Source organism: Apus apus, chromosome 18 (assembly GCF_020740795.1).
Source record: "Apus apus isolate bApuApu2 chromosome 18, bApuApu2.pri.cur, whole genome shotgun sequence".
In the NCBI taxonomy this organism is placed as follows: Eukaryota; Metazoa; Chordata; class Aves; order Apodiformes; family Apodidae; genus Apus; species Apus apus.
In genome coordinates this window covers 3149326-3176630 of record NC_067299.1, presented here as the reverse complement: position 1 = coordinate 3176630, position 27305 = coordinate 3149326, and the positions used below count along the sequence as shown (strand labels likewise).

Here is a 27305-nt window from a genome sequence, read left to right as displayed (position 1 = left end):
TAGTCTGTTGTGTACTACTGTTTATTTATTTACTGTGGACTGAACATATCTAGTGCTTCCTATCTGTTTTGGAGCATTCTTTAGAAAGAAGGTTACATTTTTGCAGTACTGTACTTAAAGAAACTGCATCCATGAATTTCTGGTATTGGAGATTCTGAAAACTTCTTTTGGTGTTTCTGTGTATTATAAAAATACAGCAGCATCTATTCTGTGTTCTAGCAGATGGGCTGTGGGGAAAAAATACAACATAATTCTGATTTTTCAGTTATTTGTGCAATGTGTTAGATGTGTTATCTTTTTCAAGTTGAGAGGCATACTTTTGCCTGTAATTTATTTATTTTTTAAGATGTTTAATCTTGGTCTTTTTGGTGACGTTTTTCCCTTCCTTCTATCTCTATTTACAGTATCTTCAGCAGGGAGTCAAAGCCCTCCCTGTTAAATCCCACTGGATCAATACTGGTGTCACCCACAATAAAGCAAGGGCAGATGGACCTGCAACAGCTGCACCACCGAGCTGCAGTCATACCACCTATGGTATGGGTTTGGTTTTTTTAAAGTGATGTTTAAAGGAGTATCTCTTGTCTCTAAAACCAGCTGCAACACTACAGTGGTAAAAAAATAATGAAATACATCATTTACTTTATTATAATGCTTTTGAGGGGGAAAGTAAGTACAAATATACGAGTAAAAGCTTCAAAACAAGCGTGGTCTGGGTGAAACACTCATACATAGATTACAGCTGCTGCAGTGGAGCTTGCATTGAGTAAGATTGCTGTTTAGTCAATACCTGTGTTAGTGTACCTGATGTTAAGACCTCCCCAACCCTGCAGGTGTCCTGCAGCCCCTGCACTGTTCCCGTGGGCACCCCGGTGAGCGGCTACGCGCTCTACCAGCGGCACATCAAAGCCATGCACGAGTCGGCGCTGCTGGAGGAGCAACGCCAGAGGCAGGAGCAGCTGGACATGGAGTATCGAAGTGCTGTCAGCCCTTGTGGCACTTCCAAGAGCCCTAATGTTGAGTGGGAAGGTAGGCATTTTCACATCCCTCATGGAAATAACCCTGCATTCCTGGCTGTGTCCTAAACTGGAAGTGTATCCTGATAATTAGCTATTGTGTTCTGATGGCACTTGATAGAAGAAACCTGTCTAATGTAGAGATCCTGCTGCAGTTACCTCGTTGGAGAAATACCTTCTAGCCTCTTTAGATTAGGCAGAAAAACTGGCTCCATTTGGGTGAAGTCCAGAAATGAGTTGTTCCTTCAGAGAGAAGTTGTTGGCCAAAAATCAGTTGTTCCTACAGAAGGATTGGGTGTGCAGGTGAGAGGACCCAGATAACTGCTTGTTCTGGGGAAGCCCCTCTCAGAAGCTTAAGTGAAGATGGGAGAGAATTGCAAAAGGAGTATGAGCACAATAAAGAAGAATGTTTTACTGCCCTGGAGTACATATGTGGACATTGAGCCCTGGAGCAGGGCACAGAAGTTTGATAGAGCTGTTGTGCTCTACCTTACGTGTCTGCAGAAGGGCTGGGTGGAAAGTTTTCTCTGGGGAATAGGATGGTTGGTTGCTTTTGTATATATAGAGGATACTTGGAGGCAGGGTTTGGACTGAGCTCTGCCATCTGGACCATTGTTTCCTGAATGTAGCTTTTGGTGTCACCTTCAGTATGGAACAAGGCTCACAGAACCTGTCAGGGTGACTAAATAAGGACATGGCTGTCACCACTGGTGGTTACAGGAAAGTGCTTCAGGTGGATGGTCTGTATGTTATATCATCCAAATTGCTGCATAAGAGCCACAGGATGATTTACTAGCTTTCATATTATGCTTTCACTTTGTGTGTATCAGCTATAGTTTCTTTCTTTGAACTGAGACGATTTCATTTCTATCAACATCTTGCAAATTACAAAAAGCTTTGCAGAAGATTGCTTTTTGTTTTGTTCAAGAAAAGCATGTCCTATGGGAGGCCCAGTTCTGTACTACATGTATAACTTTTACCTTGACTTGCTTGACTAGTGAAAGAACAGGTCCTCAAGCTGCACATTGTAACAGTGAAATTAACTGAGTGAGGTTAATGTGCTGAGTGTTAAATGTTAGAGATATCATCACGGTTGCATAATTCTGCAGTTTTTTATTTTCTTATGTGTTGTTTGTTGTCTACCCAGTATTAGCAACAAAAACTATCATGTTCTTTGAAACTCAAGTATTCTGTATTTAGTATGCATAGCAGTTTTAAATTGTGTTATGAAAATCGTTCACCTTAATTACTTTTACCTAAATGAAGTGGAAGAAACAACCATTTTTTTGTTGCAATAGTGAGAAGAGAGCTTGTGGATTTGTAGGGGGGAGGGTAAGATTGTGGGTTTTGGAAGTGGCTTCTTTAGGTGGAAAGTCTGGGGTTGCTTAAAAGTACCATTTAGCTGAAATACCTGAATAACTCTTGCCTTGGCAGTGTGGGGTTATGAAGTGTGGGAAAGCTCTGGGGTGAAGTCTCTGCCAGCAAAAATCAAGGTGGTTATTGAGGCAGACAGAGAGGGAGGGATAACACGGCTAATGTAAGTGGGTTCTACAAGCCTGGACATCTTAATCTGAAAACTAGAGGAGGCTGAGATATCATCAGATCATTACAACAGCTACTTCTGAAGTAGCTGTGTGTGTGAAGCTTGTCCACCCACTGCTGTGTGCAGCAAAGAGCCCACGAGCTGCTCAGAGACCTGGCATTGCAAACATCAGAACACCCCCTGTGTGGTGGGGCATCTTGTCAAACTTAAAGGGGCTGTTGTTGAATTGGCTTATGACAACCTACACAATACTTTATCATTAAATAATAAAGATCCTTTAGAAAGCTATTATGGGATGGCTAGGGCCATCTTTCTTTGACTATGGAGGTTAAAGATGTAATTTCACAGCTGCAATAGACTTGTTCTGGCTTGTAGTTTTGAATACTTAAATTTTCCATTGCCAAGGAAAAGGAATTTGTGAAGTCCTGGTACTGGGTTTTTAATTTTCTAAATAAGGTAAAAGTGTATTTTCTAGAAGTGTCTTTTCCCTTTAAACACCACTGATGGGCAATATTGGTATTGGCAATTTGATTTGTAGCTTCTTTGGAGAAGCAACCAAGGAAGGGAGGCTTTTTGTCTGGTGGGACTGGCATTTAAGTCTGGCTGAAAGTGCATGTAAACCTGTCTGATGCACAGGATTTGGGAAAGAATCTTCTTTAAATTAAATATTTTTCAGTAGCAGAGCTTTCACATAAAGGACATAAAGGAACCAGGTGCTGTTTTTCACATATAGAAAGCATGAGAAAGTTTTTTCAAAGCTTTGGATATTGAAGTATTGACATAGGAACATACTGTGTTAACCTGTTCCTTAATATTAAGTTTTAATTGAAACATTTGTACCTGATTAATACATCTGACATTGAAGGTAGGCCCTTTGTTAACATGACCTTATGACTCTACATTTCTAATCCAGGGTTCTTTTCCTTCTGATAACTTTAACCTTTGCAGGAAAACCAGTGGCCTACATGCCCTATGCTGAGGTCAAGCGAGCAATGGAACAGGAAGCACAGGTGCAAAATCCAGCAGCAAGGTCAGCATCACCATACAGGTTGTCTCCAAGAGAAGTCAATAAAGCCTCTCCCCAGCCTGACATGAATGCAGCTCGCTACAGTGTCCCCCCAGGTGAATATCACAGTGGGATGCAGTCTTCCTTTGGAAGCTGGACTTCTCTGGCTTGATGTAGTATCAGCTTGTCCTCTAAACACTTTGTGCCTTAATTAAAGAAGAAAACGGGTTGTTCTCTGTGTGTGCATATAAACAGGTGCTTGGTATTTTTCTAGCTGTGGTGAGGTTGTATTTTTGTTCTTTATTGCATAACATTTATTGTATTAAGCAAAAAGGATTATCTGAAAAGTGTTAGAATAGCACAGGGACAAAGTCATCAAGGGCTTTTCAGCCTAATACAAGTACCATCATAATCATGGGTGGTCTTTTTGAAGAGAGGAGTTGAGGGAAGGAGAAAGCTGCTGCTGTCCATTAGTTTCTGATTGTAATTGCTCAATAGGATAGTCTGAATGTTTAGTATAACAGTGAAGTAACTGACAAATCTTAATTCTGTAACTTGGATTCTTGCTTTTCCCTTAATGTCATGCTATGAAAAGAGAAGATCAGGGAAGCTCAGCTTATACTTGACTCAGCAGCATACCAGTGAAAGGATAAGAACTTTCTTTAGAAACATATACTTGGACATAGTGAATTTTGGAGCTGTGAATACAGCTGGGTAGCTTTTGAGTACTGAGGCAATTCCCATCAGAAACTGTCAGAGGAACTGTGCTATTTCTCTTCTTCTTGTCTTGCTAACAACTAGTAGAGCTAAAGCAGATGTAACATTTGATGTACCATTTTTTCCCCAAGTTCTCCAGCCAGCACCTCACCAAGTAATAACCAATATACCTGAAGGAGTTCGCCTCCCAACAACCAGACCCACCAGACCACCACCACCACTCATCCCATCCTCCAAAACAAGTGTGCCATCAGAAAAACCTTCCTTCATCATGGGAGGCTCCATCTCACAAGTAAGAGAATTGTTATTTGAAAATCTGTGCTTAGATCTTTTTTCTTTATTTTCCCTTTCACCAGCCTTTAACCTCTTGTGCTCAGTTGTGTGTTCATGGCATTAATGCTTAGGACTGATATGTGCCACCTCTGTAAGTCCAAGGATTACAGATGCCTTATAAAACCACAGAGTCATAGAATGCCAGGTAGGAAGGGACCTCAAGGATCATCTGATCCCACCTTTTTAGGTAATACTATAGTTTATATGAGTTGGCTCAACACCCTGTCAAGCTGAGACTTAGAACTGTCGAATGGGGGGGAATCTACCACTTCCCATGGGAGACTATTCCATGTTGTAGTTTTTTACATTTAGCAGCATGTTTGGGGATGTCCAGTTTAGGTGAACTGCTTCTCCAAACTGTCAGCAACATACACTCCTGGTGTTCTACACTTTGATGCTTTACAGTGTTGTACTGTGGCATTTTGAGATAGGATCACAGTATTATTAGCATTCTCCTTTAAACATAGATGTGAATCTTCATTCCAGAAACAAAAATTAACATATAATGTTATGGTTGTTTCAGGGAACACCTGGCACTTACTTAACATCCCATAGTCAAGCTTCCTACACCCAAGAAGCTGCAAAGCCATCAGTGGGTTCTATATCTCTTGGACTGCCAAGGCAGCAGGAATCAGCCAAATCTGGTAAGAAAAGCTGACATCTGTTTTATATAGACTGCTTAATGACTCATAATTAAAGACAAAAACCTCAAAACCTTTTCTTTTTCTGAACAGCTTCCCTTCCCTATATCAAACAAGAAGAATTCTCTCCTAGAAGTCAAAATTCCCAACCTGAGGGTCTCTTGGGCAGGGCACAACATGAAAGTGTGGTTCGAGGTAAAGTCAAACAGATTAACAACTTTGTCAGAGCCTGAGGAAACTTGAGAGAATTTATGTCTAGAGCTCAAACTGCTAAAGTGTTCTTTTAAGTATTATATGATTAATCTTCTCCCTATTGTAGCCAGCTCCTCTTGTCTGCATGTCTCATTTAAAAACATTTGTTTCAAGGCTGCCAAATTTAAAATTTAGTTGTTCACTAGAGCATATGCAGAGCAACACATGTGAAATATCAAAAGTAGTAAAAAGAAAAGAAACTAAATGTCATGGATTCATGGTTTCATATCCTGTTAAAGACTTTGTCTGTAAAAGACTATGTCAAAAGAGGCAGTAGTTTCACTGTTAAACTGAAATCTCCCCTGTATTTTATTGTAAATTAACAGTTCTCCCTAGAGTTTTTAACTATTTCAAATAAAGTAGCTACTTTTTTTTTATTTTATTCTCTTATTTATCAGGATGTCTTATTATTTCAAATCAGGTACCACAACAATACAGGAGGGCAGTATAACACGAGGAACTCCAACCAATAAAGTTTCTGTTGAGACCATTCCTTCTTTGAGAGGCTCCATAACTCAGGTATTTTAACCCTTACTGAGGAGGCTGTAGCAAACCAGCATATTTAAACTAAACACTGTGAATGTTTTTGCATGTCTGAAAAAGTAAACTAATACCACAGAGGAGGAGCTGCCTTGAAAAAATAAATGTTAATAAGGTGATCAGATCCCACTCTTGCTGCAGTCAGCATTACTGTGATTTCATCTTCATGTATGAGTATTTAAACTTTTAAAATAAAGCCACCAGAGCCTTTAGTATACCTAACTGAAAATTTATTAGCAACTTCCATGAAAATAGCATGACACCTGAGTTAAAATATTAAAATCCACTGTAACCAGTCTTGCACAGATGCTGTTTAAAGATAAAAAGGTAAATTAAGCCCTTTTCTTTCACCACAAATGTAGTGTATGCCATCTTCCCCCAAAATAGCATTATAGGGTAAATGTTTCAGATGGTGAAGTGCTTTTGCAATATTTTACTCCCTATTCTTCTTTCTGTATTGTTTCAAAAAGGCAGCAAGTTGCCTACAAATAATCTTACTGAAATGTAGGTTGAATGTCTAATAATAGATGCAGAAGTTTAAGCTGTGCAGCATGCTGAAGTCATTTGTTTTCTAGATTTAAAAAATGTTGTTTGTTGTGTTTTTTTCCTTCACTGCTCCCTAGTCTCTGTAATAAAGACACATGTTCTGAATTATATGCAGGGTACTCCAGCTCTGTCCCAGTCTGGCATAGCAGCTGATGCATTATTGAAGGGAACTATCACCCGCCTGGCTACGGAAGACAGCAGCCCAGAGAAGTGTCGAGAGGAAGCTTCAGCCAAAGGCCATGTTATTTATGAAGGCAAAAGTGGGCATATTCTATCTTACGATAGTGAGTATCTGCATATTTTACCTGATCAAAGCCAAGGCTGCAGAAGGTTCTGCTTTTATATTCCATAGCTGAAGTATATCTGCTTCTGAACGTATGGGTGTAAACCTGAGGCACTGGGGTGCCATCGGGGAGAAGTACTGACCTGCTTGTGGTTTTGAGGGTGTAAGAATTAGTGACCCAGAAACGATGCCTCTGTTCTGATCTCCTGTACTATGTATTTAAAAAATAGTTAAATTATTTAATTTCTGAGCCATTTATTTCCAACTTGTCACAGAATGTTTTTTATTTTGAAAGGTTAAACGATTAAGTTTAAAATTATCTATATTAGAATAAAAATAAATGTATCTTTTAACTTGGAATTTAGTTGAAGTACTGATAAATTAGTAACTGTTTGAACAAATATACTTTGTAACAAACCACAAGGGATCTTTCTTTTTAAGGTTGAGATTTAATGTTACAATATTACAGTGAAGTCGTGTTGTTAAAGTATTAACGACCTGTGGTCTCACTAAATGTAATGCTCACATGTCTCTTTTTTTACTGTCCACAATTCCTAACCACACTCTTGTAAATTTTGCCAGCTATTAAAAATGTTCGTGAAGGAACAAGGAGCCCAAGAACTGCTCATGAAATGGGTTTAAAGAGAAGTTATGATACAATGGAAGGGAATATAAAGCAAGGAATGTCAATGCGGGAGTCTCCAGTGTCTGCACCACTGGAAGGTAAAACCAGCTTCTTCCAGGGGTTTTGTGTTTTATCCAAACCTTTTGCATTGATTTAAGAGTATTTGGAGATATTTTATGGAGCAAACTAAAAGAGAAATTAGATTTAAATCTTACACTACTAACTAAATTGATGTAATAACCACTGCCATTAAAGCATGCTGGGAACGGGACTGGAGCAGACGCTGGTCTTCCTGTATCTTCTCCTAGTGTGTTACCCTAACTACAGGTAGCTCAGCTCTCACTCTTCCCGGTGCATCTGACACATGAAATTGATTTTTCACAGTCCCAGGTGTTGTCATAGAGCTCAAACAACCTAGAGTCACACTGGCATGGACTCCGTGGACACACCCATTAGTTAAATCTTGGTCTCAGCTGTGCCACAGCAGCTTGGTGACACACTGGGGTGACCTTCTGCATTCCTGCAATAAAGCTCTTCAATTATAACAAGCAGAAGACTTGCACAGCTGCTGTGTCCTGCTTCAGGGCATCCCTGGTGTTATTTTGTTTTAATGAACTGTAGGCAAACCAAGACTGCAAAGGTCAAGTCAGGCCATTATATAATTTTCTGCTTTTAATTTTTTTTAAATACAAGTGCAAATGTTTCGTGCCTAAACTCTGGAGTCTTACTCCTTAACTGCATTTTGTCCCACCTTTGGGTATCCCTGAAAGGCTAATTTGTGTACATTTTCATCAGGTTGAACAATGTGAATAAGAGGTTTATAAATTGCATCTGGAAATTCAGCATTGCCTTCAGGTTGCAGATGCATTTGGCTCATCTTCGGGCTCCTTTGGCACATGAGAAGTTGCTCTGATACTTTTGTGCTGTATCTTGTCACTGACACATTTTCTTTCCTCAGACTGTAAAAAACTTGAGTTCTTTGGGGATTTGATTTAGGCTCCTACTGTAGGAATGGTAAAGTCAGCTCTTTTCAGATGATTCAATATGAATTTTGATTAATTTGGAGAATGCTGAGGTATATTTTGGGGTGTTTTTCTTCCTTTTTGTTCCACTTCACATCACAAACACCTTTCTTTATTAGGTGAGGAAGCTGAAGTGGAAGGTAAGAGAGGCAATGTCTGCTTTGGGGACAAAGAGTTAAGGTTAATTAGAAAAATACTTTGTCTTCTAAATATGTTAAAACTTGCAGCAATGCAATAGCATGAATACCTGAACTGACAGATAATTTTTTGAGGGCAGGCTGGTGTTTATAACGTGTTGATACAATAACTAGCATAACTGAAGCTGGGCCCTCTGGGCACTACCATGATACAGATAATATCTGTAATGTATGTGAGAAGAAGGAGGGGTTTTGTTGTTTTGGGGTGTGTTTTTTTTTCTTTTTGAACCCTTGTTTAATTCTCTAAATTATGTTGATTTTCATTTTAGGTTTAATATGCCGTGCACTGCCTCGGGGCAGCCCACATGCTGAACTAAAAGAGAGAACTGTGTTGTCTGGCTCTATAATGCAAGGTAAAGTATTGCAAGTTTAGAAGGCAAGCATTAATTACAGCCTCAAAAATCTGGATTTCTGTACCTTAAAACTGTTATTAACAATGGTAAGTGGGTTAAAGTTGGAGCTTATTTTATGAAACATGCTTTGGGGACATAAATCAGCAGCTTTCTGATAGCTGTACGCAAGGCTGGTATGTAAACAGAGCATTATATTTCTTTTTGGAAACTACACTTTAAAAAATATGAATACTTGGTAATTAGCACCTTTTTTTAATGAACTCTGATAATTCCTCAGGCCTCTGAAGATGTCTGCTATTGTCCTTATTTCAGCATCTGAAATAACTTGAGATGTTTTCAGTAATGTATTCATTATTTGTTCAGAAATATTTTTGTGGCAATTTTTTACTTTTTGGTATAGATTATCATAGACTACAGCAGACCACAGCTCCAGTATTATGACATGTAGTTGATGAAAAAAGAGATGTAATCATTATTAATACCAGTGATGTGACTCTTTCTATAAAAGGCACACCAAGAGCAACAGCTGAAAGTTTTGAAGAAGGCTTGAAATACCCTAAACAGATTAAGAGAGAATCACCTCCCATAAGGACGTTTGAAGGAGCCATTACTAAGGGGAAACCATACGATGGAGTCACTACTATAAAAGAAATGGGTCGTTCCATCCATGAGATCCCAAGGCAGGATTTATTAAGCCAGGAGAGTCGCAAAACTCCTGAAATGGTGCAGACGACCAGGCCAATCATAGAAGGCTCCATATCTCAGGTAAATACAAACAGCACTTCTAGACTCACATGGTTGCTTACAGACTTAGAAGTGACTAATTCAGGATCATTAGAATAATCACAGAGGGGGAGTGTATTGTTTTATTGTAGAAAGCTAACAACTTATATAGCTTAAAAATATATGGTGTGTATTAGAAAAACCCTGACGCTTCACCTGTAGGGAACACACTTGCAAGCAAATGTGAGAGAGTTGACAAGTAATAATCATTAAGATCCAGTTGTATTTTGCACTGCCGTGGTGGAAGCAGTGAGCTATGATGATATCAGCAATGTGATTTTTTTTTTTGTATTTTTATTTTTTTTATTTGTTTCCCCCCTCCCAGGATGAGTTGAACATTGGCAGGAGAGCCTTACCTGATCTTTTTCTCCTTTCCAGGGCACACCCATAAAATATGAAAGCAACTCTGGCCAGTCTGCCATCAAACACAATGTAAAATCTTTAATCACTGGACCAAGCAAGCTACCCCGTGGAATGCCTCAGCTGGAAATGGTGCCAGAAAATGTGAAGGTGGTGGAGCGAGGAAAATATGAAGATGTGAAGACCGGGGATGCAGTACGTTCCCGTCACACGTCAGTAGTCAGCTCTGGTCCCTCTGTTCTCAGGTCAACTCTTCATGAAACTCCCAAATCACAGCTGAGCCCTGGGATTTATGATGATACCAATGCTCGGAGGACACCTGTGAACTATCAGAGTCCAATGTCCAGGAGTTCACCTATGATGAATAGAGTTAATGAGGGTAGGTTATTCCTATCCAGAGTAAGACAAGAACTGTTAACAATTTAATTTTAAACTTGCTTTTAAACTGGTTTCTGTAATCCATTCTACTTTTTTTTTTTTTTTCCATCTTCTTCTAATGGCTTCTCTCAATCTGGAGGGTGGCTAGAAGGAATTTTAGAAGGCTGTAAGCTGTTAATTGGAATAAGAAAATGAAAATCTGCTGTATTGTAAGATGGAGGTGGGAAGGCAATTCAGTCTCAATTTGCATTTGATTATGGATCACACTGAAAGTGTTACCTACAAGAGTAATGTTTTGAGGGCAGAAGCTATTACTGAATTATGGAAGTATCTAGATGAGGAAGATAATCTGGTGAAGTGCAAGCAATTGTAGTTTTAGGATTTAGATTTTTCACCAGGAATAGTTTGTATTATAAAATATTCTCTGTGATTTATTGTATCAGATTACAAGGTTCTCTGGAACATTCCTTGGGAGCCAGTGTATGCTTACAGCTGAATTGTCTATTGAAAAATACGCCTTTTATTAACTTGAGTTTTTAATTTTTTTTAGCTGGAATATCTTCTGGGAAGTCAGCAAATCATGAAAGGAAGAACACACTTACTCCAACACAGAGGGAGAACGTGCCAGCAAAATCTCCAGTCCCAGGGGTTGATCCTGTAGTGACTCACAGTCCTTTTGACCCTCATCACAGAGGAGCAACTCCTGAAGTCTATAGGAGTCACCTCCCTCCTCATTTAGATCCTGCTATGCCATTTCACAGGGCTCTGGATCCTGGTAAATATGTTTGTGTTGTGTTTTTTAGTTTTAGAATTACTGTATGATTTGATGCACACAAAAGTTACTGTTACAAGGCAATTATCAATACCCCAATGTTCTTTTAGAAGCTGCCACATTGCTTCTGCTTTGATAAAGGTTCAGACAATATTTTAAGATAAGTATTTGTGAAATATATTAAAAGCTTTCAGGAAAGCTATGCAAAGAAGGATGTGAAAGATGCCATAGAATTAAAGTGTAATCAGGACCCCTCTGTACAGACTGTGGTTCATTCTACTGAGGGCTTGTGAGTTTATCTCTGGTGATATTAAATACAGTAACCTATCCATCAGTTCACTTCTCTGAGGTATTTTAACCTTCTTTTAGGTGTTTGAGCCCTTTACATCTTCAGAACTTCAGGATCTGTATTTTTAATCAAGTCTCTTTACTAATAAGTATCTCCCATCTGGATTATTTAGCTTTTTCTGTCCAGGGATAGTGCATCAATTCAATAAAACATCAGTATTAAATTGCTGTTTTAATTCATTTGTCGCTGGCTAGAGAGACTTGACAGCACTTCTCATTGCAGCTACATAAAGATCTGAAACTCCCATGGGATACCATCCTAAGTCTTTCTCCTCCTTCCCCCTCAGCTGCTGCTGCTTACCTGTTCCAGAGGCAGGTCTCACCCACCCCAGGCTACCCAAGCCAGTATCAGCTCTATGCGATGGAGAACACACGCCAGACAATCCTCAATGACTACATTACCTCACAGCAGATGCAAGTCAATTTACGGCCTGATGTCACCAGGGGGTTATCTCCTAGAGAGCAGACTTTAGCTCTCCCGTATGCAGGAGCACGAGGTATGTCTGTAGTTTTTCTGGTGGTTTTTAAAGTGGGTTTTTTGGATATGCAGTGGAGTTGTGAGTCCTCGGGGTTACATGGCATTCTCCCGGGAGATGCTAGAAATGGAAATTCAGACTTACTATGTTCCTAGATTGCTGATGGCCAGATCTGAGAGCTCTGCACCTGCCTTATTCTTGTATTTTTTTTCCCCACTATCCCTCACTGCTGACCCTTATCAATTAACAGAGTATAAAATGTGTGGATTATTGGTCTGTCCTTGAATGGCCATTCTTACGTCTGTCATCTCCTAACAGGAATTATTGACTTGAACAATATGGCTCCCACTATCTTAGTGCCTCATCCTGGAGGAACAAGCACACCACCCATGGAGAGAATCACATATATCCCTGGTACCCAGCTCACCTTCCCTCCCAGGCCTTACAATCCTGCTTCTCTGTCACCAGGTATGGGGTCCTACAATTTGCAGACACCTCTCATCAACTGACATTCTGAGATATTTGACCATCTTTATTTAGCCTTCATTAATGTCATGTTTTGATGTTTTCTCAGGTGATGCTTTTTGCATGCACTTCTCACATGGATAGTAAAGGTTTTAATGAGATCCTTTATAGTTACATTAGCAGCTGAAGGAGCTCTGCCAAATTCAGAATTTGCCTCATTCTGTCAGGTCTTTATTATGACTTCACTAACCTCATATTGCATGTGTTGAAGGGTGAAATTTGGGTCTATAAGCTGTCCAGTTTCTAGCTGTATAGTAAAAAGCTTGAGCCTTCCACTGTGGAGCCTTCCACTGTCACTGTATGTTAAGCTTTTGATTTCCTAGGTAAGTGGATAGACTTGAGTGGAATGAAAGAGTATTTGGGAAGCTTTGCTCTAAGTGGATGGCAGAATATACTGGCAAGTCTTTAACATCAAATTTTGCTTAACTTGAGTATTTCTTTGCTACTTCATTTTATCTTGTGGACCTTCCAGGACACCCTGCACACCTGGCAGCTTCTGCAGCTGCAAATGCTGAAAGGGAACGGGAAAGGGAGAGGGAGAAGGAACGGGAAAGGGAGAGGGAACGTGAGCGAGAGCGGGAAAGAGAACGAGAACGGGAGAGGGAGAGAATCACTTCAGTCCCTGCTGAACTTTATCTTCGACCAGGTGAGTGCACATTGGGATCTTGTAGGCTGGAACTGCTCATTTTCTATAGCCACAGTTTAGCAACGTGCAGCTTATTAACAACGCATTACAGAGTTTGATTTTAGTCTGCACCTAAGGCAGGTTTCCTGTTACCTGGCAGTTCTGGTCATAAATGCAACTTCTGCAAGTACCAGCCTTCTTCACCTTTCTCTCACAGCAACGTAGTACCCAGGGGTGGTGTGAATCCCAGTGACTGCTGGCACAACTTGCCTGTCATCTAGAGCATTGCAAACAGAAAACTGCACTTGGAACCTTTCATACATCCAGTCACATCTGGAGTGGTGGAGACAACTGGGAGAGAATGTGGAGGAAATGGCATTCATACATAGTTCTGTGTTGTTATAAGAGCGATCTATGTATATTTTTTGTTTGTTCCCCTCTGCTCTATGTTCTGCAGGTACAGAGCAGCCTGGCAGACCTGGCAGTCATGGATATGTTCGGTCCCCATCCCCTTCAGTTAGGAGCCAGGAAAACATACTGCAGCAAAGGCCTAGTATTTTTCAAGGAACCAATGGGACAAGTGTAATCACACCTTTGGATCCTGCTGCTCAGCTACGTATCATGTATGTTTCTTAAGTTACTGTTGAAATGTTCTAGCATTTGAACTTACTAAAAGGTGCATTTTAGCCTCAGGAAAATGCTAAAAGATTAGTACACCCACTATCCAATTGCTATTGAATTTATCAGAAGTGAGCTGAGACATTTGATGGGCTGCATCAAAAGAAGCATGGCCAGCAGGTCAAGGGAGGTGATTCTCCCCCTTTACTCAGCTCTCTTGAGACCCCACCTGGAGCACTGTGTCTAGTTCTGGAGCCCGCAGCATAAGAAGGACATGGAGTTTATGGAGAAAGTCGAGAGCAGGGCCATGAACATGATCTGAGGGCTGGAGCACTTCTCCTATGAAGACAGGCTGAGAGAGCTGGGGCTGTTCAGCCTGGAAAAGAGAAGGCTCTGGGAGGACATAGTGGCCTTTCAGTATCTGAACGGGCTACAGAAAAGCTGGGGAGGGACTTTGAACAAGGGCTTGTAGTGAGAGGAAAAGGTATAATGGATCAGAACTGGAAGAGGGAAGATTTAGGTTAGAAATTAGGGGGAAATTCTTTAGTGTGAGGGTGGTGAGACACTGGCCCAGGTTGCCCAGGGAAGCTGTGGCTGCCCCATCCCTGGAAGTGTTCAAAGGCAGGTTCGATGTGGCTCTGAGCAACCTGGTCTAGTGGGAGGTGTCCCTGCCCGTGCAGGGGGGTTGAATCCCAGTCCAGCTGGGATAGCAGTGAGTGTCACAAAAGCTTTGTTTTGTTGTTCACCCAATAGGCTCTAGTTTTCCTTTTATAGGATGTAATTCAGAATATTCAACTTTTGCCAACAGGCAGCTCACCCCTGGAGCTCCCTCTATTACACAAGGGTTGCCAGCCTCCCGTTACAACACTGCTGCTGATGCTCTTGCAGCACTGGTAGATGCTGCAGCCTCTGCTCCTCAGATGGAAGTTGCCAAAGCAAAAGAAAACAAGCATGAAGGAACCAGGATAGAAGAGAACATGGGCCGCCGGTCAGCTGTGGTTACTGAGCAGCAACAGATGGAACAGAAGACGCTGGAGGTAGAAAAGAGGCCTATCCAGTGCCCCTATACATCTGCAAATTTTTCTGCTGGCAAGTCCCAGGGACAGTCTTCATCAGTAGTCTATTCAGAGGCTGGGAAAGAGAAAGGACCTCCCCCTAAATCCAGGTACGAGGAAGAGCTGAGAACTCGAGGGAAAACCACGATTACTGCTGCTAACTTCATCGATGTGATCATCACCAGACAGATTGCTTCAGACAAGGATGCACGAGACAGGGGCTCCCAAAGTTCAGATTCTTCCAGTAGCTGTACGTATCCTCTAACTACCTACTTCTTTGCTGTCTGTCTTAGCCTTGTAGGGGAATAATAAGATGTGAAATGATTCTGATGTTTAATGGTAAAATATTCAGCTCTGCACAATCACGATTCTTCATAGGCAAACAGGTTTCTGCATAGAGTGACTCCAGATTCTTGCAAAATCAGAGTATTTTGTTTTATTTGGGTTCTGTGAAATGCAGGATAATGAGACTAACCATATCAGAAGTCAGGAAACCTAAAATTATTTGGTTTACATTGGAACACTATTTTTTTTTCAATGTATTTCTCTCACCAAGGTTATCAGAAGAAAAAGGCAGGTTTTGACTTTCATTTCACTGGTGTCATTTGAAGGGAAGTGCTAGTGTTGCTTTGTACAGGCAACAAAAATTGTCTGTGATATTTACACTTTATTCCACAACCTTTGCTTGATACTCAGTATCCTCCCACCGCTATGAAGCTCCTGGAGATGCCATTGAGGTGATTAGCCCTGCAAATTCACCTGTCCCTTCTCAAGAAAAGCTACAGCCCTATCAACAGGAGACTCCTAAACCAAGCCAGGCAGAGAGTAAGTTTATTTGTGTATACAAATATTCTTACCGTTATCTTGCTTCTATTGACCAGCTCCATGAACTCAAAATATTTTGGGAGCCTTTAATTCCTGGTGACCACATTCTTAACTTTTCAGAAACTTTTGTTGCAAGTGTGTCGCTGCAGTGATCTGTGGGAAAAGTAGAGCAAAGAAAAGAAGAGTTTGGATGATGCTCTCAGGCACATGGTGTGATTCTTGGGGTGCCCTACATGGGGACAGGAGTTGGACTCAATGATCCTGATGGGTCCCTTCCAACTCAGCATATTCTATGATTCTACTATCATAACAAGACTGATCTTTTCTTCAACTAGATGACCCAAACAGGCAGTATGAGGGGCCAATTCACCGCTACAGGACACAGCAGGAACCCCCTTCACCCCAGCAACCACCACCTCCCTCTTCCCAAGCAGAAGGGATGGCACATGTGCCCAGGACCCATCGACTCATCACCCTGGCTGATCACATCTGTGTAGGTTTATTTCCGTGCATCTTTTCAGATGTGAGAAGTTACATTTTGATGGTGAAAAGTTGTATTTTGATGATGAAAACACATTTTGGAAAATAATACTAATTCTGTAATTATTAGTTTAACTTGAGGATATTATACAATAATATGTCTGAACTTAAAATCATCTCATTTGTTGCAATCAGTCTCATATTCTTCTAGTTCATGGATACATATGCTCTGGCCAATGGCTGACAAAGATCTTTCTTCTATTTATTTTTTTTTTTGGCCACAACCAGCAAATTATTACACAAGACTTTGCTAGAAACCAAGCAGCTTCTCAGGCCTCTTTGCAGCCTCCCACCACTACATTCCAGAATTCCACCCCTGCTCCTACACCTGTTTCTACCCGGGCAAAGACATCGAATCGCTACAGCCCTGAGTCCCAGTCCCAGCCCGTCCACCATCAGCGCCCAGGTGCTCGAGTGTCACCTGAAAATCTGTCTGACAAGTCCAGGGGAAGGTAATGCATGTATTCAGTTTCACTGTAAACTTAATTAATGCCCAGCTGTGATATTTATTTTTAAAAAATAGGACAGTAATCATGATGTAGATCAGAAGTAGAGGTGTCCTTTGGTCTTTTTTTAGGCAACGTCTGCCTTGCACTGGTTTTCAGAATTGCTTGGCTCTGTGGTACAGCTCTTTTTCCCCCTCTTTTTCCCCCTCTTTTTCCCCCTCTTTTTCCCCCTCTTTTTCCCCCTCTTTTTCCCCCTCTTTTTCCCCCTCTTTTTCCCCCTCTTTTTCCCCCTCTTTTTCCCCCTCTTTTTCCCCCTCTTTTTCCCCCTCTTTTTCCCCCTCTTTTTCCCCCTCTTTTTCCCCCTCTTTTTCCCCCTCTTTTTCCCCCTCTTTTTCCCCCTCTTTTTCCCCCTCTTTTTCCCCCTCTTTTTCCCCCTCTTTTTCCCCCTCTTTTTCCCCCTCTTTTTCCCCCTCTTTTTCCCTTTCACTTCTTATGCTTAATTTCCAGTCTCTATAGGAATGAAGATGTTTAGTTACTTAGAACTTACCAGAGTTACTGGATGATTCAATCATCTTGAGATCACCAAGCATACCAATGCATGTAACATAGATAACTAGACCTAAGTAGTTATGTACAACTGGAATGCGATGACATGTGTTAACCACTGCGTTACGTGCATTAAGAGTACTTCTCTGTCTCTGAATTATGGATGTAGGCCTGGAAAATCTCCAGAGAGGAGTCATGTCTCTTCAGAGCCCTATGAGCCAATCTCACCACCTCAGGTCCCCGTTGTACATGAGAAACAGGAAAATGTTCTTTTGCTTTCCCAAAGAACTGAGCCTACTGAACAGAGGTAAGTGTCAAACTGAATTTAAGCACATTATTCTGGATGTTTGTGCTGTAAATGATACCTTTAATAAAGAGCAATTTAAGCAATCTTCCTGTGGTATCACGGGCAGGTTGTTGAGCACTGTTGATCCTTTTGCACCAGTATTCAAAACTTGTTACTTGGGAGTGAAACGTCATCTGTACGGGTTCTGTCTTAAGTATCTTGGTGCAGGCAGTGTGTTCTGTCAGAAAACATTACAGCAAAACTCCTTGTGGGTGCCAGTTCTATAAAAATGGTTTCCAGAAAAGATCCAGTTTCTAGTTTTTATTAAATTATTCAGGCTTGTCCTGCCTGATTGGTTTCCTAGATCTTGTCCTGGTGAATTTTGGAAGGACCCAGGCCTCCAGAACTCATGATTCTAGAGCAGCCTATCACATGAAATATCACTAAGCTATAGAGCTTGTTTTCCAGGAGGTGTCGGGGTGGGGTGTCAGGGGGTCCATACAGTGGCTGTCTGTCTGCCAGATGTGCAACATAAAGCTTGTGCCATTTGCTCTGCTGCCTGCTCAAGGAGTAGCAGCACCAAACATGCTCACTGTGTACTCATGTAAAGTTCATACTGGAGAATATTATTCTTTTTTTCTTGGTTTCTTCCCCCCTCTGCAGTTGCTGGCAGGGCTTTTACAGTCCGTGGTGGATGTTGGCTAAATGTGAGGAGATTTTCAGCAACATGGCAGGGGAGATTAGAATTTCAAGGATCTTGGCCTAGGAAACCTAGAGTCTTTGTCGTCTTGACTTGATTTTTAGATTATTTTATTTAAAACTTAAGTATAGGATGTTTGTGGGGGTCTTTTGTTTGTTTGTCTTTTAATTAAAGCCAATTTGTTGGTGGGTTCTACCTGACTGCTTTTGGAGATCTTTGAATGTACATTTTGAAGGATGTTCTCTCCCTCTGACAAATGTTGGTCTCGGCAGGACTGACTCTCGCTCTCCAGGCAGTATCAGTTACCTGCCTTCGTTTTTCACCAAACTTGAGAACACTTCACCAATGGTCAAATCCAAGAAACAGGAGATATTTCGGAAGCTGAACTCATCAGGTGGAAGTGACTCTGACATAGGTAGGCAGGAATTGCCTTTTCACTGAGTAATGTGACTGCCATTCACAGCTGGCCTAACCTAAAGAAGTTTCAAACAACATATGGAGTTAATATAAATCTATGAATATAAAACCATATATATAATAATTTATGACAGAATAAATGAAAGATTCCTAGATTTTTCCCTCCTGGTGTATGTAGGACTGTCACACTGAAACTTTTTAACATTTTGAGAGAGAGAAGTGGTTTCTGAAGACCATGGATAAGCACCTAATTGATGAGAAAGTAGTCAAAACCTGACATTATTCTAGTTATCTTTTTGTCTGTGGTTTGCTTCCTGTCAGTATTAACTGTTACACATTTTCCTTTTTGGAAAGGTGTCTTGAAACTGAATGGTTTGTTTTTTCTTGGCCCTTATGATTATGGCTTTTAAAAGGACATATTTTAATATAGTTTCAGTAATAGATAGTGGAATATGATACTAGAACTGTTTTTTTCTCTTAGAAACCTTAACAGAATTTTGAATCAAAATTATCAGTAGTGAGCACAGTACCTAGTAGTGTTTATTTGAAAGTGAATTTGTTGCATTAAGCAACAAATTAATCTCATTCTGAGGAAGAAGGCTGTGTGAGTCAGGGTTGCAGTATTCTTTTCCCTGGATCCCCACTGTGTGCATGATACAGGTTTTGCTCTGTTGAGAACTTCATGTACATGCTTGGCAAACAAGCACACTTCCCATTGCAACCAGTAATGTTTTTATTTATATATTGAATTCATATGAGTATATATGGTTCAAAATTGTTATTCTCAAATTGGACATCATATGGGTAATGTGTGGAAGGGGGTAGTTTAGCCACTCCAAACTTGTTGCCATGTATTTTTTTTTAATACGTAAAAATACTCTTTAAGTTTAATTTGTTAAAATCTGTATTTAGCAAATGAAATGCAGCTTTGCATTTTAAAATACACAGATAGTGAAATTTCAAAAAGTCAGTGTGAAGTAACATGTTTCAAAGAAGGGTAGCCATGACTATTTGAGTTACTTTTACCCTGGTATAGATCATTTCCCTGAGAAGAAATAGATGCACATTCACCTTAGAAGACTGAGAAGGAAAAAAAAGAACACTGAAAATAGTTCAAAAGTAATTATACCTTATGCACTAGGACTAGGAGTGATCAATTATAGAGATCATCAGTACTGAAAAATTCAATGAAGTGTTGTTTTATTTGCAGCAACTGCTCAGCCAGGGACTGAAATATTCAATTTGCCAGCAGTCACTACCTCAGGTAAGTTTTTCAGTAAAAGAAACAACATGTTTCAGAAAAAGTAAACCAGATTAATTTATATGCTTTGGGGAGTCCAGTAAATGAGGAAGGTGATGAAAATTTTTAAAGGCAATATGGCAATATCCTACATGAAAATTTGTTTCCTGTATCATAGGGAAAATCAAAATGACCAAAGGAAGTTTCAGAAAATATTTAAATGGGATTTTAAACAAGAATTGTTTATTTTCATGTGTTGTACAAATCACGCAGAGGTAGAAGTCATGAAAGTCAATCCACTTAAATATAACTTACATATAGTGTCATTCAACAAAACTTCAGCTTAGTTTATCAAATCAAATTTACTTTATAAACTGGGATATTTAAAACACTAAATAAAAAAAAAAATTATAGCCATATCATAAACCCACCAGCTTTGTAGGAGACATGGAAATGAAATACAACCAACACTTTTACTGTGTTCAAGGGGCAAGTGAGGCATAGAATTGAACTGAACTAAGATGAAGGAACTGTTGTACCTGCATCTTGTTGTACCACAGACATGGCTTTGGCTGCTCCAGTCCTTCTGTCTGTCAAATGGAGAAAATACTGATCTCCATTAATTCAGATAGAAGACAAGCTTTTAGAATAAATATTTGCCACTTCATAAAACAAATTATGATTGATGAGAGAAGTATTCTTCTGGTCTCTTTAAATAACAGCTGCAGGTTTTACTTGATATGTTGTCATGGTCAGTGTACTCAGCTTCCTTTACGATTTTGGGAACCCAACAAAACCAACAGTAAAATTTACCCTCTTGTAAAAAGTCTGACATATCTAACTGGCATATCTAACTTGTAGCCCTTGTGAGCTGCTTTGGAGCATGTAGCTTTGCATTTAAAAAAACCCCAACAACTCATCTTTGTTTTTTCCCCTCACCTTTCTGCCTCTCTCAAATCTTTTCCCACATCCCTTTGTAATTTCTCTGAGATGTTTTTTTCCTCCCCTTCCACCTTTCCCTCTATGTTTTCTTCTATCTCCCAGGTGCAGTCAGTTCTAGGGGTCATTCCTTTGCAGATCCTGCCAGTAATCTGGGCCTGGAAGACATTATTAGGAAAGCACTGATGGGAAACTTTGATGACAAGAGTGAGGAGCACGGAGTTGTCATGTCACAATCGATCGCGGTAGCGCCCGGCAGCTCCAGTGCTGCAGCACCAGCAAGTAATGAGACACGTAGGGAAGAAGCTAATCCATCACCAAATTCAGGTGAGGTATTGCAGCTCCTAAATATTTCATGGTCTTTAAGAAAAAAAAAAAAAAAAGAAATTAAGGGTTTGGATAAACTTGGTGTCACTGAAAATCACTGCGTTTCCTCTGGAAGCAACAGAGATGGTGTTTCTGTTCCCTCTAGTGGTTCTGGTGACCAGGAGCATTTGCCAGTATTTCTTGGAGAATGACAGCACTGGTGAGGGGGAAAAGATGACAGGGTGTATTAGATACCTGAAGCTTCTCAGAGGCTTGATGAAAATCACCTCTAAGGAACACATGACAGTGGGAGCTGGTTAGAACTGAAAAACGGAAATACGGCTCCGTTGTGATAAGAATTTTCTAGCAATTGTGTGTTAGAAGACTAGTCTGTGTGCTCACTAATTGTAGTAAATCAGCATTCCAGAAGGCACCAGTGTGAAACTCCTTTTTGCTGCTCTCTGATCATTTATAGAAACAAACCTTTAGAGGCTAAAATGCAGCGTTAACACCCTTGTAAAACCTGTGCCTTGTGTTTCCAGGAGGGGGAGTCAGCAAGCAGAAGCTCATGGGCAAGTCAAATAGTCGGAAGTCTAAGTCTCCGATTCCCGGGCAGGGATATTTGGGAACTGAAAGACCTTCTTCTGTCTCATCTGTCCATTCAGAAGGGGACTACCACAGACAGACTCCAGTGTGGGCCTGGGAAGACAGGCCTTCATCAACAGGTGAGAAATGTGTTTCTTTCAAACGTAGCAAACCAGATGTGCTATTTTTAGAGAGGGCAGGTGTAGGATACTAGAACACTGGTCTGTTGGTCTAAAGTTTACAGCACCTGAGGATTTTGCAGAACAGATTTTCTGCTAATTGTCACAACCAAAACCAGACTATTTTTGAGATACAGATCCTTTAGAAAATCTCCTGTGGGCCCCTTCAGGAGGTTGAAGGAGGGTTTGTATCTGTTTGCATTAACTGACTTCACCTGTTAAGAGAGCATGGACTGGACAAAAAGATGAAACTAATAAAATAGATCAGATTGGATCCCAATCTGGTTCAGCCACAGAAGTTGTGTGAGATATAAATGGTACCTTTGCAACCAGTCTAATAATAGAGGGGTGCAGCTGTATTGCCTGATGTACTCTTAATTGTTCAGGTGGTGCAGATCTAGTTTTGGCCACCAAGGATATCCAAAACTAAAAATCACACCATCCACAAGTATCCACATACCCTGTAGGACAGTACTCATGTGAATCCTGTAATGGGGAAGGAGATGGGGAATTGATATGTGAGGCATGAGCTGTTCTAGGATACATTAAGAGTATGACCTGTATGTGCTTGGGTTGTGCCTCTCTTATGATTGCAAAGTCTCCATCCTTGGAGATACTCAGAAGCTGTCTGGAGACACTTCTGGGCAACCAGGAGTGATCAAGCCAGATGATCCGAGGGCTGGAGCAGCTCTGCTATGAAGACAGGCTGAGAGAGTTGGGGCTGTTCAGCCTGTAAAGGCTCTGGGGAGACCTTAGAGCACCTTCCAGTGCCTAAAGGGGCTACAGGAAAGCTGGGGAGGGACTTTTCACCAGAGAGGGCAGTGATAGGACAAGGGGTAATGGTTTTAAACTGAAAGAGGGGAGATTTAGCACAGACATCAGAAGAAATTCTTCATTGTGAGGGTCATAAGGTGCTGGAATAGGTTGCCTTGGGAGGTTGTGGAAAGGTTGTTCTAGGTCAGGCTGGGTGAGGCTTGTGCAACTTGGTCTAGTGGGAGGTGTCCCTGCTCATGGCAGGGAGGTTGGAACCTGATGATCTTTAAGGTCCCTTCCACCCTTCACCATCCTCTGCTTCATTCTACGATTCCATGACCCAGCTGTAGCTTGACCCTACTTGAGCAAGGGCTTGAACCAGATGGTCTCAGGAGGTGCCAACTTGAAACCCTTCAGCGATTCCGATTCCTTCTGGTTTTTCTTGACTTGGAGAACCTCTCTTTGGCTCAGGTTCCACCCAGTTCCCGTACAACCCGCTGACCATGCGGATGCTGAGCAGCACCCCCCCGACCTCCATCGCCCCGCCGGCCATCAGCCAGCCCAGCACCCACCAACAGAACAGGATATGGGAGAGAGAGCCTGCACCACTGCTTTCAGCACAATACGAGACTCTGTCTGACAGTGATGACTGAACTATGCAGAATTTCATTGTTTTTGTTGGTTGTTTTGTTTGTTCGTTTGTTTTGTTGTGGTTTGTTTTTTTTTTTTTTTAATTTGCGGGTCAAAAAAAAAATATCTATTTTTGACTTGTGCCCAGAGAGACTTTCCAAGAGAGCAAGGGCCACACAATGAAGAATTGATGGAGAGTCCGTTAAATGCCTTCTGCCCAGGCCATATGTTGGAGGATCCTGATGGAGAAGGTCGACTTACTAAAGATAAATATGTAAAGAGTTTTTAAAAATGTGGACTATTCCTGTTCTACATCTATTTGTAAAGAAAACCATAATGTCTTTAAATCGTTCTTCTGTAAATAGAGAGTACTTTTTGCAGTGTTTTTTTCCCTTGCTATAGTATCTGGTGTACTTATGTTCAAATCATTGCCTAAACTTTGGGGGTCATTTTGTAATTTTTGTTTTTTTAAGCATTTTCTCCAGTGTAGAGTATTCTTCATAACCCTACCAGCCCAGCCTAACCATAATCCTAGCCTCCCAACCAGCCTAGCATCATTACCCATTTAATGCCATGCCACTTCTTGCAGGCATTGTGCTTTTAAATCACTTTTTTCCCCTAGACACACATTTCTCAGTGGTGTTCAAGCTCTTGTGAAAATGTTGATTTATTATTTTTTTCTTAAAGACTGAGCCCTTAATGAATTCTGTTCATTAACATAGTCCAGTTTGCTGGAATAAGATGAGATATTTCTTTGAATTTTCCATTCTGCCACATTGTACATTTTTGGTGCAGTTGGTTTTATTTAGGAACACTGCAGAAATATTCTTGCATGGGTATGTGATGGTTCATTTTGAAAAGGGTAAGAGTAACAAAAAAGAACAGCTTCTGGAGGAATACCTCACTGCTGATGCACACTGGGAATTTTAACTGTGCCCCAAAAGCTTAACTTAGTGTTTTCTGTTTCAGCATTGGATGCAGTCAAAACAGGCTACTCAATTTTTCTGTTATATTTAACCACAGCAAATGGCTTATTTGAACAGAGGCTCTGGGTGGGTTGATAAATCCTTTAAGAAGAAAAACCTCTACATCCCACATTGAAATAAAACAAAGTGCTTTTCTAGAATAAGTGAGAAACACACGAGTCAACTACTTGGCTTCTGTTACAAACAGTTTGAAGTAGGTACTGTGATTTTTACCTTCCTCCAGTCTGATTTTAAAACCTTTCCGTAATAATTACTTTAAAGCCTGCATCCCCATCCCAGTCCCTAGCCCTCTAAGCAAGCTTTTGGTGGAAGTCCTTACAAATGCTTGGCTTAACTCCTAAAGTGTGCAATACTTGTTAGGGTGATTATATATATTTTTTTAATTGTATATGGTACTAGGAGTCTCCTTAATCATTCATCTATCAATGCCTGCTATGATATGCTTGTAGCTCATGTAAACATACATCCAGTTAGTGATATCACAGGGTGTCCTGACATCCCTCTTCAAGAGCATCTTACTTTTTTTGCTGCACTGACTTCTGGAAGTGAATTTAAATCTTCCAGGGTAGAAGGACTGATTTACAAATAGCACTGAGCTGGGGGGTGGCACGTTCTGTCAGATTCCAAACTGCTTTTTCATCTCATTGATGAACACAGCCTTTGCCTTGAAGTTATTTTCCAGCCAGAATCTTTCAAATTTAACACTCTTATTTGCAATATGTTGTATGGGAGGTAGCATGCAGCTGTGTAACCTTAAGCCATGTAAGCTCTGCATCTCATGGAAGGACTGTAACAGTCCAGTTACAAACAGGAAGAAGTACAGAACTATTTATTGATAGCCAATTTACTTCTGAGTGCTTCAGAGGAAAGCCTTTTTGCCCTAAGTGTGGGAAGGAAAAAATCCAAAGGAACTCATTGGGATACTTGACACTGCAGGGCAAATACAGAGTCATTTTACTACTTTTTTTAAACACTGCATCAGAATAGATCAGTTGGCAGTCTTAAATCTCCTTTTCTCACCCTCCCATCCTTTACCTTTCTGGCTTAAGTAGTGAATTTTTCATCCTGTTTGTAGACCTGTGTTCTTATTTTAACTTTTTTGATCCCACAGCAACCTATACTGGAAAACAAGTTGATCTGCCATTTTTGTAGATTGGAATTTGGAGTGGAGAGTTAAGTTCCATTCTAAAAACTCACTTGTTCTCATTTTTCAAGTGTTACAAATACAACGTGAAAGAGGCATGTACAGACAAATGTCTTTCCTAACTGTACAGTAAGTATAGCATGTTCATTGCAAAGCTTCATGTTACTGCTGCTGCAGCAGCAAGATCTCCAAAGTAGGATTAGTCACTTTCTCCTATGATACAGCTTGAGTGGCATTTGCACATAAAATGTTGCTGCTTTTTTTGTTTGTTATCAGAGTTCTAACTTCTCCAGTGTAAAAAAAAAAAAACAAAACAAAACCTCTCCAGAGCCTAAGGTAGGGTTTACCACAATTCCAGTCATCTTCAAGTATGGAATTACATCTGACCTGTTTCAGACAGGAAGGTGTTTGTAAATCATGTTTACAAAGTGTAGTTTACTACAGATTTTTAACTGATTTCCCAATGCTTTCATCCTGCTATGTTTTGTGATTGACATGAAATCATTTCAGACTTGAAAAACCCATGCATCATACAACTCTTTTTTTTTTTTCCTTTTTTTTTTTTCCTCCACACAATGTCTTCAGTAGACAGTGACTTCTGGATTCAGACCAATCAATAAAGGGGATCAGTTCTCCATTGGCTTTTCCTGTGTCTCCCTCTTGTTTTGCAGCATCAAGCTCTGTTCATGAGAACAGGCAAAATGTTTCCCTTTTGGGTGCTGCAGGGTTCCCAGTTCACACTGCTGGACTCTAGATCTAAGCTCTGCCACTTAAGGACCACCCAGAACCTGCATGTGAGAGCCTTTCTGTTAGTACAAGTGTGCCTGTAACAGCTGTATTTTTACTTCCTAGCTTGCTGAGAACAAACCTGTATGTGACAGTTTTTCCAGCTTCAGGGAACATCTCTGGAAAACCTGCTTGCCTCCTCTCAGCTCTAAGTTAAGCAGAGCTGAAGCCACTAATGCTACTGTAAGTAAACTACTAATGATGCAATTAACATTAAGGGTTATACCAACAGGCTTAATTTCTTACAAAGGAGAGGTTAAAATGTTTGGTTAGTGACAGAATTACTACCATCCTAGCTAATGATGGATTTGATAACTTATGGTTTAATTCTTTAGCATTGGGATTCCCTGCAGGGCAGAGCTGAGGAAAACTGTTGTATGAGCAGGCTCTTGTTGCTGAAATCACATGAAGGCAAGCACCTACAGTTGATGGTATGTACATACCATCTTGTCCAACAGGAAGCCCTGGCATTCTAGCACTGACCTCTCCAAGAGAGGAGGAGAGCTTTGGCTCTCACTGTGCTCTGGGCTGGGGTAAGGTGGTTGAGTGTTTTATTTCTGACAGCAGCTCTGCTTTGGTAACAGTCACTCCTGCTATGAGAGGGCATGTTCTATCTTTGGATGCTAAATGCTTTGAAGGAAAACAATCTTCAGGCAGCCATTTGAAAAGGACATGGAGCTACAGCTCTGTGCCCTGCTCTAGTGAAGTTAACACATACTGAACTGAGAAGAGTACTCCCAGTTGTGCTAGCCAGCATGGAGAGAGACAGTTCCTGCCTGTTCTTTTTCATGACTTAGCTTTAGTAGAGCCATGTTTTGAAACTGAGTACTTCTGTGAACAGTCAAGAGCAGCAGATACCTGCTCCTGGACTGAACTGCAAGCATTAGTGCTAGGCTGGACTTGCACTTTGCTGGCAGTCAAGACAAAGTTAAATCTCCAGCACAGTAGGTCACTCTAACCATAGACTGCAACACAAATTCACAGAG

At 40.7% G+C, this 27305-nt stretch overlaps 1 protein-coding gene across 5 annotated transcripts in view; it reads left to right on the top strand.

Annotated features, from left to right (window-relative positions):
• NCOR1 (nuclear receptor corepressor 1) overlaps window positions 1–26170 on the top strand; it is a 67229-nt gene extending 41059 nt beyond the window's left edge. For all 5 annotated transcript variants that reach the window (XM_051636115.1, XM_051636114.1, XM_051636116.1 and 2 more), the window contains 27 exons: window positions 405–534; window positions 831–1026; window positions 3505–3678; window positions 4411–4571; window positions 5136–5256; window positions 5347–5448; window positions 5927–6024; window positions 6707–6875; window positions 7457–7597; window positions 8988–9071; window positions 9580–9836; window positions 10233–10593; window positions 11143–11367; window positions 12000–12209; window positions 12507–12656; window positions 13186–13359; window positions 13796–13961; window positions 14765–15261; window positions 15708–15836; window positions 16172–16329; window positions 16605–16828; window positions 17538–17675; window positions 18627–18769; window positions 19982–20035; window positions 21056–21277; window positions 21799–21981; window positions 23245–26170. In XM_051636115.1, coding sequence (XP_051492075.1) covers window positions 405–534; window positions 831–1026; window positions 3505–3678; window positions 4411–4571; window positions 5136–5256; window positions 5347–5448; window positions 5927–6024; window positions 6707–6875; window positions 7457–7597; window positions 8988–9071; window positions 9580–9836; window positions 10233–10593; window positions 11143–11367; window positions 12000–12209; window positions 12507–12656; window positions 13186–13359; window positions 13796–13961; window positions 14765–15261; window positions 15708–15836; window positions 16172–16329; window positions 16605–16828; window positions 17538–17675; window positions 18627–18769; window positions 19982–20035; window positions 21056–21277; window positions 21799–21981; window positions 23245–23426 — 4849 coding nt within the window. In that variant the 3' untranslated portion in view covers window positions 23427–26170. The remainder of the gene's footprint in view (window positions 1–404; window positions 535–830; window positions 1027–3504; window positions 3679–4410; window positions 4572–5135; window positions 5257–5346; window positions 5449–5926; window positions 6025–6706; window positions 6876–7456; window positions 7598–8987; window positions 9072–9579; window positions 9837–10232; window positions 10594–11142; window positions 11368–11999; window positions 12210–12506; window positions 12657–13185; window positions 13360–13795; window positions 13962–14764; window positions 15262–15707; window positions 15837–16171; window positions 16330–16604; window positions 16829–17537; window positions 17676–18626; window positions 18770–19981; window positions 20036–21055; window positions 21278–21798; window positions 21982–23244) is intronic.
• The last annotated feature ends 1135 nt before the right edge of the window (window positions 26171–27305 follow it).